We start from the raw sequence: 18,427 nt of genomic DNA, 5'->3' as shown, positions 1-18,427 counted from the left end.
GCTGCTAAAAACACAAACACCAACAACTGTTCATCCTTTCACACATACTTTCTTTTTGTTGAAGGGAAATGACATAGTATGTTATTATAGTTTAATAAATGACATTATGACATAGGTTCGTAAAGGTAATACCAGGCTTTGAAAGCTACACATTACCTCTCACATCAAGATTATCAATCTGTGTACAGGGTGCTTTAAAATTGGAATACTTAGGCAAATGCAGCAAAATGAGGAAGGATGACTTGAATTAGATACAGTCAAACAGGAAGGACAGTGAAAAAGCTGAACATTTCCCATTGGTATAGTTTTGACAAATGTGTGCAAAACACATTTCTTTGATTTCTTATGGGATTCATATTCAACTGTAGGTTATAACAGAATGGCACAATCATAAAACAAAACATGGCAACAAAGAAAAAAAATGAAATGACCCCTGTTCAAAAGTCTGCATACCCTTGGTTCTTAATTCTGTGAATTGCCCCCTTTAGCATCAATGACAGCGTGCAGTCTTTTGTAATAGTTGTCTATGAGGCCCCATATTTTTGCAGGTGGTATAGCTGCCCATTCGTCTTGGCAAAATGCCTCCAGGTCATGCAAAGTCTTTGGTCATCTTGCATGAACCGCACGTTTGAGATCTCCTCAAGTGGCTTGATGATATTAAGGTCAGGAGACTGTGATGACCACTCCAGAACCTTTACCTTTTTCTGCTGTAACCACTGGAGGGTCAACTTGGCCTTGTGCTTAGGGTCATTGTCGTGCTGGAAAGTCCAAGAGCGTCCCATGTGCAGCTTTTGTGCAGAAGAATGCAAACTGTCTGCCAGTATTTTCTGATAACATGCTGAATTCATCTTGCCATCAATTTTCACAAGATTCCCCATGCCTTTAGAGCTCACACATCCTCAAAACATCAGTGAGCCACCAACATGTTTCACAGTGGGGATGGTATTCTTTTCACTATAGGCCTTGTTGACCCCTCTCCAAACATAGTGCTTATGGTTGTGACCATAAAGCTCTATTTTGGTCTCGTCACTCCAAATTACAGTGTGCCAGAAGCTGTGAGGCGTGTCAAGGTGTTGTCGGGCATATTGTAACCGGGCTTTTTTGTGGCATTGGTGCAGTAAAGGCTTCTTTCTGGCAACTCAACCATGCAGCTCATTTTTTTTCAAGTATTGTCATATTATGCTCCTTGAAACAACCACACCGTCTTTTTCCAAAGCCACAGGTGTGGGAAATTAACCTTTAATTGCCAATTAAACCTGTATGTGTCACCTTGTGTGTCTGTAACAAGACCAAACATTCAAGGGTATGTAAACTTTTGATCAGGGCCATTTGGGTGATTTCTGTTATCATTATGATTTAAAAAGGAGCCAAAAAACTATGTGATAATAAATGAATTCAGATGATCACTATCCTTAAATAAAAGACAGTTTTTTTGCATGATCAGTCATATTTTCAAAATCAATGCCAAAATTTCACAATTTCTGCCAGGGTCTGCAAACTTTTGAGCACAACTGTAAAAAAAAAGAATGAACTTTTTAATAAATGCATTGAGAGACACCTGCGTTCAGTTCTATTTGTTGCCCTGCATCTAGCTTTAAGCACAAAGACACCTTTGGTCTGAAAGGCCCCTTAGGTTGTTAAAGTGAGTTTGCATAAGGAGGTGAAATCTAGTCATGATGAACTCGAAATAAAAGCAGCGTAAAAGTTCCAGGCAAAAGTTTCAACAATGACTTGATGTTTTCACACCTCACCTCAAAAATCGATCAGCCCCTTATCTTAACAGACCAGTTACCACACCAAGCATTTATGTAATAACTATCAACTAATTATTTGGAAAGTGATTATGTTGAAATAATATTGTAAGGGAGTTCAGTGGAAAGGAGGAGGCGAGAACCGGCTTGACAACTTAAATACCAATTTATTAAACAAAACACACAACTAAAAACACACAGCACAGCTGTCTGTAATTCTCTCTCTCTCGAATGTCGTCCCCCCGGCTGCCTTTATCCCTCGCGCGCCCCATCAGGCTGATTGGGGACCGGGTGTGTCTCATTCCAGCCCGGCCCCGCCCTCCTCTCCTCTACACTCCACGTTGCCTCAGGCCGGGGAGCCCCCGGCATGACGTACATCCCCCCCACCCTGCCCCGACTGCCGGCGGGTCCTCCCCGCCTTCCTCGACCTGGGAGGAGACAGGAGGGGAAAAAAACAACACAAAATGGCGAGGGAAAGGCTAACACGGAGCGACAGAGAGAGAGAGAGGAGAGAGAGAAAAAAAAAAAAAAACACCTCACCGGTTCTCTGATGCGCCGTCGCGTGGTCCTCGATCACTACTCCACCCTCTCAGGCGGACTGCAGCCGCTCCTCCCCGGGCGGACCGGAGTCAGACCTCCGATCCCCAGCGGACAGAACGCCCCTCCGTGTTCCCGGCGTCCCATGGGGACTCTCCTCCGCCCCTGGCAGCGGCCCTACCACTCCAGGTGGTCGGGGAGTCGCTTCCCTCCTCCCCCCCACGGACGGCAGTCTTCTCTCGACCCCTCCGCGTTCCCGGGGGACGGCAGGGCACTCCTCCGCCCCCGGCAGCGGCTCCCTCGCTCCAGGCGGTCGGGGAGTCCCGTCCCCACTCGCCTCGCGGACGGCAGCCGTTCCCCGCGTCCGGGTGGTCGGGCTACTCCGTCCCCCGTCGGTTGGCAGTGGCGCTCCCCTGGGTGGACGGCAGTGTCGAGGACCCTGCGACAGGAATCCCTCCTCCTTCCCGGGTTTCGGCACCAGTGTAAGGGAGTTCAGTGGAAAGGAGGATGCGAGAACCGGCTTGACAACTTAAATAACAATTTATTAAACAAAACACACAACTAAAAACACACAGCATAGCTGTCTGTAATTCTCTCTCTCTCGAATTGTCGTCCCTGGCCGCCTTTATCCCTCGCGCACACCATCAGGCTGATTGGGGACCGGTGTGTCTCTTTCCAGCCCGGCCCCGCCCTCCTCGGCTCTACAAATATATTCACCTTGATAAGTGTTTAAGTGCAGGATGTTGCTGTGAACACAGGGTATTATATTTCTAATGGGACACATCAGACTTTATTAAAGCAAACATAAGGCACAATGTCATCAGGAACCAGATGCTGATTGGTGTGTAGCAACAGGTAACTGGAAGACACAGGCTGGTTTGCCTTTAAACACCCTACAGAAGTGGATGAATGAACACGAGTTGTTTTTTGAGAGATTCTCAAGTTTCAAAATGACACATGCACGCACGCACGCACGCACGCACCTACACACATACACACCAAACTCTTAAGTCCATGTGAAAATGAAAGTATTATGCAAGCAGAGTGAGTCCATCCTTGGTCCTCAGACAAAATCTAATTCATGCCCTTCCAATGTTCAGAATAGAATTTATTCAAAGTTGCACTATCTAAAATTTTTGATGGGAATGGGAACGAGGCTGATAAAGACAGACATACTTCTTTAAAATGTTTTGGATCGTTCCTCTGACATAACGTTTAAGAAAAAAAAAAAAAACATCTTTCCAAAAAATGTCAGTAGACAAATAAATTCATAAAACATGGGTTGTGGAAAATTTCATGCCATTTAGGAGTTTTATACAGAATTCACGTAAAAAAATAAATAAAACATGTATTTTGATTACTGCAAATATGGTCTTCAGTGTACTAACATGATCCTACTCTTACATGTACTGCAGTATATAGTATGTATACTGTGCACAGCATGCAAACTTTCTGTATGCATATAGTACCTAGATGACCTACTACACTTGCCAAATCAAGCAGTATACAACAGATCACACAGCACTGGGTACTGTATTCCACAGTGCAATGCACACAACTTGATCTTCTATTTCCAGTGTGCCAAATTAAATAGAAGTAATGTCAGCCACAATTTTTTTTTGATCTCTTTTCAACTGTTCATTTGACTGGAAGTTTTACACAAAACTGAAGAACTGTTTTATTTCCAAAATGATAACAGGATGCCACTCATACGCAACGCAATTAGTTCATGTGACAACACTGTAACATACTATTGTTTGAAGCATTTAACATGGAATAATGCCTCCAAGTTCACTATTTAAAAAAACTATTTGTAGGCAATATACAGTATACTCTGCACAATATTCAGAAACAGTAAAAATAGAATGCTATAATTCCATTCTATACACAGCTTTAAACTCAAATACACACATATAGAACAGCAATTCAAACATCTCCCCTAGATTCCTCAAACCTAACTCTAGGGAAGGGCTGTACAGTAATTTGCTGTTAAAAATTATAACATGTAACGACAAATTTTAAACAATTTGCACGTGTGCACATGAGTCTGATATCTTATAGGCAAGACAGATTGGCAAATCTTGAGATCTTAAACTAGCGGCTTGTATGCTGCACGCTGGCCAGGCAGCTGCGCTCGAGAGTTGCACTTTACAGCATGTGTGCAGAAAACAGAGCGACAGAGACTGATGCTATCAATACAAATGTGAGAAATTATGAAGGACTGTGAGCATCTAGCTCTGTCTTTAGTTCTTCTTTAATAGGCTATTCAGATTAGTAGTCGAAGGATAAGGTATTTTCAGTGGTCTATTTTAAACCATTACAATTAATGTTAATAAAAATGATTATGTTTTTTAAATTACATAACAGGACATAAAGGAATACATTCAGTTTTCTGTGGTGGTGGGGCTAATGGCCAATCAAGGTAATTACAAGGGTGTTGTAGCACCATGATTTATCTTGTGATGAAGTTTTATAGTGATAAAAATATATCATTATATCCAATAGGCTAAGTCATTAAAATATGACATTGTATCAAAACTGTAGCAGTAGCAAATTGTAGTAGTGTGTGATAACAGGCACTGCGGCTATCTGGACTGTTAATATTCATTCATATTCATTCATTATGCTTTCTGTTAAACACACCGGTCTGCTCACTCATGTCAATTTTGGTCCATTGCTTCCCTAAAAACCGTTGTTATATACTTACATGTAACCGGATTTAGTTGTTGTCTGCGTATGCTCATTGATAGGTACACATATCTGTGGGTTTCGTAACTCAGTACAACACATTCATTCAGGCTACAGTTCAGTCTACAACTCCCCATTCTGGTTACATATACTTCAACATTTATTCGTTTAACTCAGCATTTAAAGAGCCATTTATTCAGTTACAACATGTTTGTTTCTCTCACCTCTTCCAGTTTCCGCTGACTCCTCCTAGTAGGAGGCGTGTCCTTGGAACCCCCTTTTCTTGGCAAAGGAAGTGTCCATTTCAGCAGTACGGGGGAAGCATTGCATTTATTGTTTGCTTTTGAGTAGGGATGTAACGGTATCAACTTTTCATATCACGATAACTGCTGAAGCGTTTATCACGGTATACAGTATTATCATGGGATTGTATTGAAAATGGGTTGAAAGATAAATAAACTTTATTGTTGTTCTTAATTACAAGACTTAGTTACTTGTTTTGTACTTTTTAAATTATAAGATCACAAAGAAAGAGTCCAATGCTTTTATTTAGCATTTATCTAATTTATTAAAGGTTTATTTTCATTGCAAATGAAAAAGTAACAACAATGGTAACATTTTGAGAGAAAAGTTTAATTGAAAAAGAAACATGAATTTGAGAGTTTCCTAGTAATTTGGTATGTCTTCCTATCAGTGTAAGATTACTAAGATTATTAGAGTGCTGGGAATTTTGATTTATTGATGGAAATGCTACAGTGCGATGCATCGTGATTTCTGAAACCTGCAATTACAATTACATATGAAATGCCATGTGCAGGCAGATACGATCCAGGTTTTAATCGAGCAGGGTCACTGAATGAAAAACTGTCTATTAGTAGCATGTAAAGACGGTAACAAGGGATGTGGTAACAGCGAGTTCCCTGTTCATTTTGGGATAGGGAAAGAGGCACCAGGTGGCTAAATGGAGACGCCTCCGCTGGTCAAGCCCATTCACGAGAATTCAATTGCATTTTCATGCAGGACTGTTTGCGGCACACCCTGCGAAAGATAAAAATGTTTTATCTTATCGTGGCTGCCGCATGTCATTGACCAAACACAGGTGACTGTAATCAACTGGTTAGTTCCCTTCAGAACAGTCTGAAATCACTCCCATCTCTTTAGCATTCACTAAAGAGAATAAATTAACCAGTGTGTTTTCATTCAAAGCCAGTGTCTGCCCACCAGTCACATTTATTTAAGCCAAGTTCTATTCGTGGTTAAACTGTTTTATGGAGAAATAAAAAATTTTATGGAGATATAAAAGCAATATTAACATGATATATATCGTAATCGGGGAAGAAGGCAACAACAATGAACTTACATTGGTCAAATGGATGCAAACAGTTTTGAATAATGACACAGAAAGCTGAACTTGGCAGCGTCCATCCATCTATCCATTTTATCTTATGTAGGCTTGTGGGCTGAACTCGGCTGCATAAACTTTCTTTACTTCAAAGTGCACTTTCTTTCCCTTTAATCTTGCATGCTCCGCTCTGTGTCTGTTGCGAGAAGATTTGTGTAATATGTGACGGACACATTGGGTAGCCCATTAATATATAATGATAATCATTTCTTAAATTTCGAGAACGATGCATCGAAATTTCTTTGATAGACTGATGCACCGAGATGCATCGATGTATTTTCCCACCCCAACTACAGTGCATTCTGAAAAATCGAAACAATGTGGTTAATAGGTCATCTAGAAATTTTCACAGTATTTCGAAGTGCTCACGATAACAATATTGAGCATTTTAATTTTCATGGTATACCTTATTATTGAATATCGGCAAATGTCTACTTTTGAGTTTTGAGATGTGGTTTATATGTATGTGTGTTTGTATGTTTTGCTTTTGATTTCCTCTGATTTTGATAATGTTTGTTTATTGGTAAATTTGTACCTGTTGTGTGTGCTTGGCATATTTAAGGGTTTCATTCACCTTCTCTCCCCCTAGAATGGTTTAGACCCTCATTTGAGGTGGGAAATTTGCTTCAGTCTGCCTTTGACCAAGGGAGAGAATGATCGGAAAACACTAAGTGTAATAGTCGGGTTTTGCTGGTCTTTTTCTTTTTTCTGTTGTAGGGAGTCATCTTAGTGTTTACTAGGGATGGGCATGAGTTCTCAAGTATTCGGGAACTCGGATGTGGCAGCAATGATCGATCATGAAAACGATGATCGATGGTGATCACGCATGATGTGACTTTTCACTTAATTCGAAATTCAGTGACAATTACCTGACAACTAAACCTACGTGTCAAAGAGGGAGCTTATTTTTAATTTTGAGATTGATTACATTGTGATTTTGAGGGGTATATTGATTGTCAGAGACGTCTTATAGCAAACAAACTGATACGACGCTGCAATGCTATCATTACGATAATCAAAAGAGAGTGTAATTAACCGTCTTTTGAACACCTGTCTCTGAAAAACGCTTGCTGTTTTATTATCATTTAATATAAGAACTTAATTCGTTAATGAATATTATTCAATAATAGTGAATGTTTGTCACGGACTCTAAACCTCCCTGCTCTGGGTGACGTAACACACACCTGCATCTCGACGAAATGGGAGTTGAAGATTTCCGCACAAGTTTCCAAATTAGAAATCCGACATAATGTGTCATTCCATTGCACTTTCCCCAGTTGAAAGGTGGAAATTCCGACTCCCCGAGTCGAATGGAATGCTTCTTGAATCATCACAGCAACAACAATACGGAGCATTGCAGCTTTCCCCACAGGAGAGAACACTTGGACACACACACACACACACACACACACACACACACACACACACCAGGCGTGTGGCAGGGGACTCAACGCATATACAGCAGGCGAGTGTTTCAAACACCTAGACAGAGTGCAGCTAAATGGAACAGAATGCAGCACTGGGCAGCGAATCTTCACATAACGACAAAATATGATGCATTATATTTTGATTAAGCAATCTTTTGTACATTTTGTAACAGATTATTTTATAACAGCCAAAAATAATGAATAGACGATACAATGGAACAACAAGACACAATGCAGCTTGCAGAAGCCAAAGACGTTTGTCAGACATGTTATTATAAATGCAGTTATGTATATGTCATTGCCCCTCGAGTATGAGTAATTAGTCCAAGTACTCAAGTAGACGAATGACCAAAATGACCATCCCGTATATACATGGCATTTTTTATTTGTATATATATATTTTTTATTTTCTTCGCACTTGATGCATATATGAGCACCCCTTGATCACCACTGATCACAATAAAAGCACCTTTTTTGGATTATTCCTGTGCCTTCTTATCACCTCCCCACTATTCTATGACATAGAAAGCGTCTTCTAAATAACAAGAAACCTAACCTTCTGTACACACTAGTGTTGTCATGGTACCAAAATGTCAGTAGTCGGTACCGATACCATTGAAATTTCATGGTTCTCGATACCAATTTCGGTACCACAGCATAAATATGCTAATATGACTATGCTATTGAACACACATGTTTACCCTATTTAAAAAGTTACTTTTCAATGTAAATAATAAATTAAAAGAAATCCATGTTTCCTTCAAGTGTTTCTCAATCAAGGATGCATTGCTTAAGTGTTTTTAAGTAGCGCCCTACTGAAATCTGTTTTATTCTTTACCAAATCATGTTTTCCTTTTTGTTATTATTATTATAATTATTTTCCAGAACTCCAAGTTTTAGTTTAATTTCATCATCAAAATGTTGTCTAATCAATTCATTCTTAAATCTTTTAACAAGTGAAAATATATATTTTTTTATTCAACAGCAGTCTTGCTTGTGATATATTGCTTCATTATTATTATTATCATTACAGTGAATATTACATTTTACTATACAGTTGTAATATACACTGGCGGCCAAAAGTTTGGAATAATGTACAGATTTAGCTGTTTCGGAAGGAAATTGGTACTTTAATTCACCAAAGTGGCATTCAACTGATCACAAAGTATAGTCAGGACATTACTGATGTAAAAACAGCACCATCACTATTTGAAAAGTCATTTTTGATCAAATCTAGACAGGCCGCATTTCCAGCAGCCATCACTCCAATACCTTATCCTTGAGGAATCATGCTAAATTGCTAATTTGGTACTAGAAAATCACTTGCCATTATATCAAACACTGCTGAAAGCTATTTGGTTCGTTAAATGAAGCTTAACATTGTCTTTGTTTTTGAGTTGCCACAGTATGCAATAGACTGGCTTGTCTTAAGGTAAATATTAGGTCAAAAATGCCAAAAAAGAAACAGCTTTCTCTAGAAACTTGTCAGTCAATCATTGATTTGAGGAATGAAGGCTATACAATGCTTGAAATTGCCAAAAAACTGAAGATTTCATACAAAGGTGTACACTACAGTCTACAAAGACAAAGGACAACTGGCTCTAACAAGGACAGAAAGAGATGTGGAAGCCCAGATGTACAACTAAACAAGAGAATAAGTACATCAGAGTCTCTAGTTAGAGAAATAGACGCCTCACATGTCCTCAGCTGACAGCTTCATTGAATTCTACCCGCTCAACACCAGATTCATGTACAACAGTAAAGAGAAGACTCAGGGGTGCAGGCCTTATGGGAAGAATTGCAAAGAAAAAGCCACTTTTGAAACAGAAAAACAAAAAGAAAATGTCAGAATGTGCAAAGAAACAGACATTGTACAACAGATAATTGGAAAAGAGTGTTATGGATCTTAACCACATTGAGCTTTTGTGGGATCAGCTAGACAGTAAGGTGCGTGAGAAGTGCCCGACAAGCGTGGGGTGAAATGTCACCCGTATCTGGACAAACTGACAGCTAGAATACCAAGGATCTGCAAAGCTGTCATTGCTGCATGTGGAGGATTTTTTGATGAGAACACACTGAAGTAGTTTAAGAAGTTCTGAACATTTTTTTCAAATTGTAATAGTAATTTTTCACATTATTAATGTCCTGACTATACATTGTGATCAGCTGAATGCCACTTTGGTGAATAAAAGTTCCAATGTCTTTCCATAAGAGCAAAATCTGTACGTTATTCCAAACTTTTGGCCGCCAGTGTATTTCTGTCTCAATTTCTTCAATTTCAAGGCTCTAACTTACATTTTGAAACATGCTTTTATTATGATGTGTATTTTTGGCCTGAAGCTTCACAATCTGCGACACTTTTAAGTCAAGTCCCATCTCTTTACACTGGCCTTTGAGTCTGACAAATGAAATGTAGGACACCGTTTAGGAGTGTTTGTATTTTGTGTTTTAGATTACTGGTGTTTGTGTATGTGGTAATTTTTAAATGTTATGTTTTACATTTTATTACTGTGAAGCACTTTGGTCAACTCCTGACTGTTGTTTTAAATGCTTTATAAATAAAGTTGAGTTGAGATTAAAGTGCAAATGCTGTGATTTAATTATAGAAAATATAGTTTACATGTGCTGCGTGGTTCACAGTAGATTAGTGCTCTGCTCTGTCATCTGATACATGTTGTGAATGATTCTCAATATGTATGAGCAGTCGGAATTATACATTCATTCAAAGTACGCATCTCTTCCACATGAAGAACCTTTAGCGGATTAATAAATCACACTAGGACATTTCACGATTTTAATTTGATTAATTGTCCATTTGAGTATGAGGAGTAACAGAGCACATGCTCAAAATGAGCATTTTAAAGCAGTTGTGTGTCAGTCATATTGCGCGCTGGTACCAGATTGAGTCGGTGCTCGGTACTACCGAAACACTGGTATCTTTACATCTTTTTTATTTTAGTATGGACTTGGTACCGAAGTACCGGTACTTTTGACAACACTGGTACACACTATATCTGTTACATGCTGTACAGCAAATGCTCGCAAACACACAAAGGTCTGGTAAACGTAATTTTTGAAGTCTTAGTTGTGTCATATAGTAGTTTTTTTGTGTGAGCACTCAAAACAGGATTTACAAGAGTGAGATATTTAATATCCTGTTCAGGAATCATAAATGTAAGGTGCAGACTACATGGATCAGCACAAATGCCTCACCCCATGACATAACACATAAATTACACATCCAACACAACAATACCTCCTCACAGCACAGCAGATCTCTCTGTTTGGGAGGGTCAAAACAACAATCTGTCAAACCCTCAGTGCCACACACAGAGAGAATGGGAGACAGAGACAATATCCAATCAGGACATTTCTGAGAGATTATACATATTATACGGAATAATGTTTCCTATGTTCTACGTTTTATCTCTGTCGGTCTCTTTCTGACTATTCCCAGCGGATAAATGTAATTGCTAAGAGTTTGCTCTTTCATAGCTCATGAGAGTTAATGGAGTTCTCAGTTAAGTCCTATTAAAGTATGAACTGGCAAATCGAAGCACAGTGTGTGACATTGAGATCTCTTCTGAAACTATAGAAGAGAAGTGAAATTACAAGAGTCTTTTTGCAGGAGAGCATTCTGAGACTTTAAGGAATATTCCGGTTTCAATCCAAGTTAAGTTTAATCGTCAACAGCATTTGTGGCATAATGCTGACTTCCACAAAAAAGTCATTGAATCATCCCTCATTTTCTTAAAAAAAAAAGAAAAGAAAAAAAAGAAGAAGTAGCAAAAATCTAGGTTTCAGTGAGGCACTTTCAATGGAAGTAAATGGGGCCAGTTTTTGAAGGGTTTAAAGGCAGAAATGTGAAGCTTATAATTGCATAAAAGCACAAACATTAATTATTGTATTAAAACGTGTATTATTATAACGTGTATTATTTGAGCTGTAAAGTTGTTTAAATTGTCATTTTTACAGTCGATTTAGGGATTACAGCCTTATGTCGTCATGGCAATGAAGTTGTAAAATTGGATAAGACTCTACACAGAAATGGTTTGTAAACAGTGAGCATTTTAACGTATATACATTAGTTGCCAAAAATCACAAAGAAAACATAGAAGTAATCCATAAGACTCCAGTGGTTAAAACCATATCTTCAGATACAATATAATAGGTTTGGGTGAGAAACAGATAGTAAGTCCAAAAATGTAAGTCCTTTTTTTACTCTAAATCAATTACTTCTGAAAGTGAAAGTGGAGATTTTGAGTAAAAAGGACTTAAATATTTTTCTGTTTCTCACCCACACCTATTATATTGCTTCTGAAGATATGTATTTAAACACTGAAGTCTTATGGATTACTTTTACAGTATGTTTCCTTTATATGATTTTGGAGCTACAAAGGTCTGATCACTATTCACTTGCATTGTATGGACCTACAGAGCTGAAATCTTTTTCTAAACATTTTTGTTTGTGTTCTGCTAACAAAGAAAGCCATACACATCTGGGATGGCATGAGGGTGAGTAAATTATAGAGAATTTTCATTTTTAGGTGAACTATTCCTTTAACACACCCAGACACACACAAACACATGTACGCTCACACGCGCACAACACAAATCAAATCAAGAGACACTTTTGTTTATGGTTTCTCTTCCTTACCCCCTCCCCTGCCCACAGATACAAATCAATTTCAAAATAAGCTTTGCTCATGGTCTCTCTCTCTATCTGTCTCTCTCACACACACACACACGCACACACGCACACACGCACACACGCACACACGCACACACGCACACACGCACACAACAGGCTAATAACTTGTCCACTTTGTCTGTACTTAAACCCACAGTTTCCATAATCCTGCTTTCCTTTTCTAATAATGAATCCAATGCCATACTAACGAAAAAATTAATTCATGCTGGAGTGTGGGCAGCTTTCAAACACAGCTGGCCAATTACCAGAGCCTGAGGTGATATTAATGCCCACACATGAGACTCAAAGCAAAGGCTCCGAGTGCAATTCCATCTGTCTCCCTGTTTTAATGGTTTAGCTTGAACTGCGTACAGATATTCTTCACTTGACCTTCTCTTTGTATTGAGTTCATAGGTTCAATAGTCACAATAAATAAGTCTAGGCTAGCTAGCCTTGTGTAAGTGAGTGTAAAAAATAAGCTTGTGTACGATACGAAATCTGTTGCTTAACTTACCGAGTCCTCAGGAGGCCTGTTGATTTTTGCCCACTCTACTGAAGGTCCCTTCACCTGGAGAAATCGGTGGAATAACTTCCTAAAGCCTTCAAAGTCCTTCTTAGACACCTGGAAAAGAAAATAAGCAAATGAATTAGTTACTCAGCAAATTTCTCATTAAAAACAGGACTGTCCCCTCTTACAGAGGACTAAATATCTAATAGTCAGCACTTTGAAGTAAAACTCTAGAACTTGTGGTAGTTTGTGCAACACTATATCCTATAAATGTAAACTCTGTTAATGTTAAAATTGAGAGGACAAAATGGCAGAGGACACTGAGGTTTCTATAGTGAAAGACTCTTGCGCACCGGCTACCGCAAAATAGGGAAGAATACCCCCGCTTGGATGGCTATTTTTCCACTGAGAAAATAGGATGAATTTCACCAAAATGACATTATCTTCAGAAAGCTTACTAACAGACTACAGCATCATCAACAGGTGATCGCACATGCTCCATCTCTCTCTCTCTCTCTCTCTCACACACATACACACACACACATCCTTGTTTCTCCAATAACTTGTTAGAAACAGCCCAAGCGTGATTTTAGTTCTTAAGTGAAATTTTTTAATTACTAACGGAGGCTTGGACACATCATTTGGTTTGAACGAGCAACAGCAGATTCTGATCCGTCACATAAGAAAGTAGTTCCATGCACAAATGCGTTTTTTGTGACCGTACTCAGTTTTTTAAAAAAATTTCAAATTTACTTGTTCATTGAACTGTTGTATATAAGCAATAACACACTTGCAATTGTGCTACTTGGCCCTAAATCAGCACTGCTGTAATTACCTATGGCACTTGGCCTGCAGCCAAATCACAGCAGTGCTGATTTAGGGCCATATCGCGCTCTTGCTTGTGTAATATTGCTATATATATATATATATATATCACACACACACACACACACACACACACTACCAGTCAAAAGTTTTGAAACACTTGACTGAAATGTTTCTCATGATCTTAAAAATCTTTTGATCTGAAGGCGTATGCTTAAATGTTTGAAATGAGTTTTGTAGGCAAAAATATATTTGTGCCACCATATTAATTTATTTCATTATAAAACTAAAATTTAATAAAAAAAATAAAAAAACGTTTTTGAAATTGATGACTTGGACCAAATAATAAAGAAAAGCAGCCAATAAGTACCCAGCATATAGATGGGAACTCCATCAATACTGATCCGTATTGTTTTGGACGGAACAACATCCTCTACACACTTTCTGAGGAAACACGTTATGCTATCAGTGTACACCTCGATGTCGTCATCAGAGGCGGACCAGAACATCTCCCAATCCGCGTGATCAAAACAGTCTTGTAGCGTAGAGTCTGATTGGTCTGACCAACACTGGATCGTTCTGAGGGTGGGTACTTCCTGTTTCAGTTTCTGCCTGTAAACGGGCAGAAGCAGAATGGAAGAGTGGTCCGATTTGCCAAATGGTGGGCGGGGGAGGGATTTGTAGCTTATCCCGGAAGGGAGAGTAGCAATGGTCCAAAACCCGGTCCCCTCGTGTGTTGAAACTGATGTGTTGGTGGTATTTTGGTGCAACTGATTTAAAATTGGCTTTGTTAAAGTCCCCGGTTACAATGAACACGGCCTCAGGGTGCGCGGTTTCCTGCTTGCTTATAATCCTGTACAGTTCCTTGAGTGCCCGGTCTGTGTCGGCTTGTGGCGGGATGTACAAGCATTTATGTTATTCCATAGTTTTGATGACTTTACTATTATTCAAAATAAAAATTATAATAGTGTTTCAAAACTTTTGACCGGTAGTGAATATATATTGTTTTTTTATTTTATTTTTTTTTTAAGTGTACAAAAGATTCTCTCTAAATATGCACAGAGCTGTGGGAGCACAACTGATGGCACTGGCAAGACAGACAGTCCAACTAAGCTGATCCACCAATCAGAACATTCATTTTAGATGGATATTTGCTAACCAATAATATTTTCCGTTTCAGTAAGGGGCGGGACATTTCCAGCGTCTGATGCACAAGCATCCCTGGAGTAACCATAATTTGCCCTGTAAATGTATTTCTCTGCTAAACGTAAATATGCAGTATGTACACACATTTCAATTTAACTTATGCAATTAAACTTTGTGAAAATTCTGCATGTTATTGCACGCCTGCTAGTTTTTGATGCTCTTTTTCATTTTATTTTTTTTACCTTTTACTACTGTCGGTGGTGCCTTTTTCCCATGATATCAAATCATTTCAATTTATATTTCTAAGTAGGAAAACAATTTCACTATACACAGAAAAGCAATAACAGTACACAAATAAAACAAATAACCATTCATTTTTATGTAGGCAATTTATGGTAATACAAGATTGTGTTAATGTGAACATTACTACTACTGTATATAAATGTAAATTAATTTTAGAGATCGGGTGCATGTGTGTTTTTTTTTTTTTTTATAAAGTCACAGTATGCCCACCTCTTCAGACACTACTACACCACTACACTTAGCACAAATAACATTTGTCATCTACAGTACGTTAAATGGGTATTGATACAGATTTTCCGATTCAATTCGATTCTGATTCACAAGATCTCAATTCGATTCTGATTTGATTAATTCAATATCGATTCATATGGGTTTATTTCAGTTATAATGTCCCTTTTGCTTAAATATCAAATAAATGATCTCCCAGCTAATGCTGTTAATTATACAGGGGACCTTTTAACTAGGTACATTAGGAAAATATTAATTTTACAAATTATTTTTTGGTCACGTTTTGGCTTTATAAAAATGAACAAATACATGTATTCAATCAATAAGTTAAATTTCATACATTATTTTTGTTACATATTTATTGTTAAATTGCATAATTTTTACTATTTACAAGTATTTACATTGATTTGTTGAACACGTGCTAAAACCGGTACTGTCTCTTTAACAAAAAAATGGCATTTCTGTAAACAGCGCCTTTAAATGAGCGCATGTTAACTAGAGAGGACTCGAATGGCTTTACCTCATCTGTGCGAGGCATGATTAGATTTAAATGTTTTTGTAGTTGTTTTTGATCAACAACTGACTGTAAAGAACAGAAAGGGTATTAAAAGAGACTGTATTCAATGACAACTTTTACTCTCAACATGCTGTGAAAGGATCTTGCTGCTGAACACTTCACGACTAAACTACACAATTACTAGTGAGTGAAATGTAAACATTTACCAGCCAATTGCCAATTATATTCACTTTAGTCGCATAGTGCGAAATTTGGTTGCAAATGAGAGTGATTTCCTCTCATTGTAGTAGAGGGTTGCGCATTGAGTGAAAGATCGATCTTGGGATTTAAGAATCGATATAGACATATAAACATGTAAACTCATGCTTCACAATGACATAATTAACTTTACATCACCTTACTGAACTTCAAGTAAGCAGGGTGTGGATTTTAATACGTCATCTGTAGTAAATGGCTGGTGGGTTTATGGGTGTCATTGTGTAACAGAGAGGGAGGGGTCTCGGGGTTACACAAGCAGACAGTATGTGTCACCGTAGTGACTGTGAAACCTGATTATTACCATACGGAGCTGGAAACACTGTGGTCTAGAATCACCAAACGGAAAGCTCTAGAACATGACCTGTGTGTTTCCACTGAAAATTCTGTGACATTATCAGCCTTTAGGAGGTATTTACACTTGGTCACTTTATGTGCTTTTACTGATCAGATAGCTATCCAATCATGAAAAGAGCAAGTATAAATGCCCTCCAAAGCACATGAGACTCAGCCAAGTGTAAATAAATCTAGTTGTTCAGGCCACATACGCAAACTTTCCACCTCCCAAACAGAACTATGTCAGCATACAGAACTTTGGGAGTTAAAAAAACATTGAAGGAAATGAAGCACACAATAGCAGTTTGCCTTTTGTCATTGTCAAAGCAATTTTAGCTGTTTCCTGTTATTAGTTTTTATGAATCACATCAAGTGCGGCCTGGTACTAGCATCATAACAAATAAGTGAACACTGTTATATCTGCATATAACGTGGCAATAGTAGATCAGATTTTGCAAAGACACATTTATGTGGCCAAGTGTATATGGAATGGGCATATCCAATCACATACCAATCCGATCAATCAAGACATATGAAGTGTAAATAGGCCCTAAATTTCATGATCACACCTAGTTAAATCATACTCATAGTAAAAACCGTTAATCGGTTACCAGAATTTTTGAGATAGCCCACATTTGGGTTTAAGTGTCTTGGTTTGTAATAGGGATCTGCAAGGATAGTCAATATTTGGTTAATCGTTCGATGCGCAACTATTCGAATACCAAATTCAATGTTTGGTTATTTGACACGTGCAATAGAGGTCTTGAACCCGACCCAAACTCGACGAGTTCCGACAAACCGTCGGGTTTTCCGGACGGGTTTGGGCCAGTTTTTCCGGTATATGGCGAGTTAGGCGCTGTTCAAACATGCTTTAGTGTGCATCTGCGCTGTTTATCTATTTACTGTTAACATGCGCTGGATGGATGTCTTAACTGTTGTGCTGTGCACATCCTTAGTTTGCAAGTGGTTCAGTGTAGAGGATGCGGTCCATATCTCACCTCGGCATCTATGCCTTTGACTGTACTCAAGAGCTTCTCCAGCTCAGCATGCATAGAGCTCTCCAGCTGGTGTCGCATCACTTCCTGGAACTGAGCCATCCTGTTGATGTTGCTCGGTAACTCCTTACTTAGACCTAAAATTAAAGCCAATCATCACAGTGTTACTTTTCCAACAACTTCACAATCAATACCTTCCAATTTATATGTACAAACACTAAGGATGTACTCACACTAGACAATCTGTACCGTGCCTGACCACGTTTGACCCCCATAGTCCAGTTCGTTTGACTAGTGTGATTGCTCCGTACCATGCCGGGTATGCTGAACCGTGCCTTGGCCCGCTTGAAGAGGTGGGCTCGGGCATGGTTCAGTTGGCTCAGGCACGGTACGCATCTAGTGTGATCGCTAACCGTGACTGAGCACGAAACTCGAAACATAACGTCAATGATGCGACTGGGCAAAAGGGATCACTTTGGTCTACGGCTTAGGTGCAGTGTTTACTGGAAATTTGGGCAGACGAGAGTATACCGGAACAACCGGATACAACACACAAGAACTACGAGATATTTGGTAAAATCCGCGACTATCTTCATGCTTGTGGATACCAAAGAACCATTGAGCAATGATGTCACGAGCTGAAAAAACTGTGGGTTCAGTATCTGAAGGTACGGAATGCACTCCGCAAATCTGGCGCTCGTCGGATGAAAAGGATAAATTCCAGTGGTACGATGCTGTCGACAATTAGGCATGTGAGAGGGCCGTGTGTCACTGCATCCCAAACGACTCAAAATAAGTCACAAAGTAACGTTACAATGA

At 38.9% G+C, this 18,427-nt stretch overlaps 1 protein-coding gene across 2 annotated transcripts in view; it reads right to left on the bottom strand.

The window, feature by feature from the left end:
* LOC127410666 (UTP--glucose-1-phosphate uridylyltransferase-like) overlaps positions 1–18,427 on the bottom strand; it is a 56,222-nt gene that overhangs the window by 32,834 nt on the left and 4,961 nt on the right. For both annotated transcript variants that reach the window (XM_051645810.1, XM_051645811.1), the window contains exons 2-3: positions 17,612–17,745; positions 13,010–13,117 (exon numbers count right to left, since the gene is read on the bottom strand). In XM_051645810.1, the coding sequence (XP_051501770.1) occupies positions 13,010–13,117; positions 17,612–17,745 (242 nt within the window). The remainder of the gene's footprint in view (positions 1–13,009; positions 13,118–17,611; positions 17,746–18,427) is intronic.

This window comes from Myxocyprinus asiaticus, chromosome 20 (genome assembly GCF_019703515.2).
Source record: "Myxocyprinus asiaticus isolate MX2 ecotype Aquarium Trade chromosome 20, UBuf_Myxa_2, whole genome shotgun sequence".
Lineage (NCBI taxonomy): Eukaryota > Metazoa > Chordata > Actinopteri > Cypriniformes > Catostomidae > Myxocyprinus > Myxocyprinus asiaticus.
This window is presented reverse-complemented; position numbering and strand designations above follow the sequence as displayed.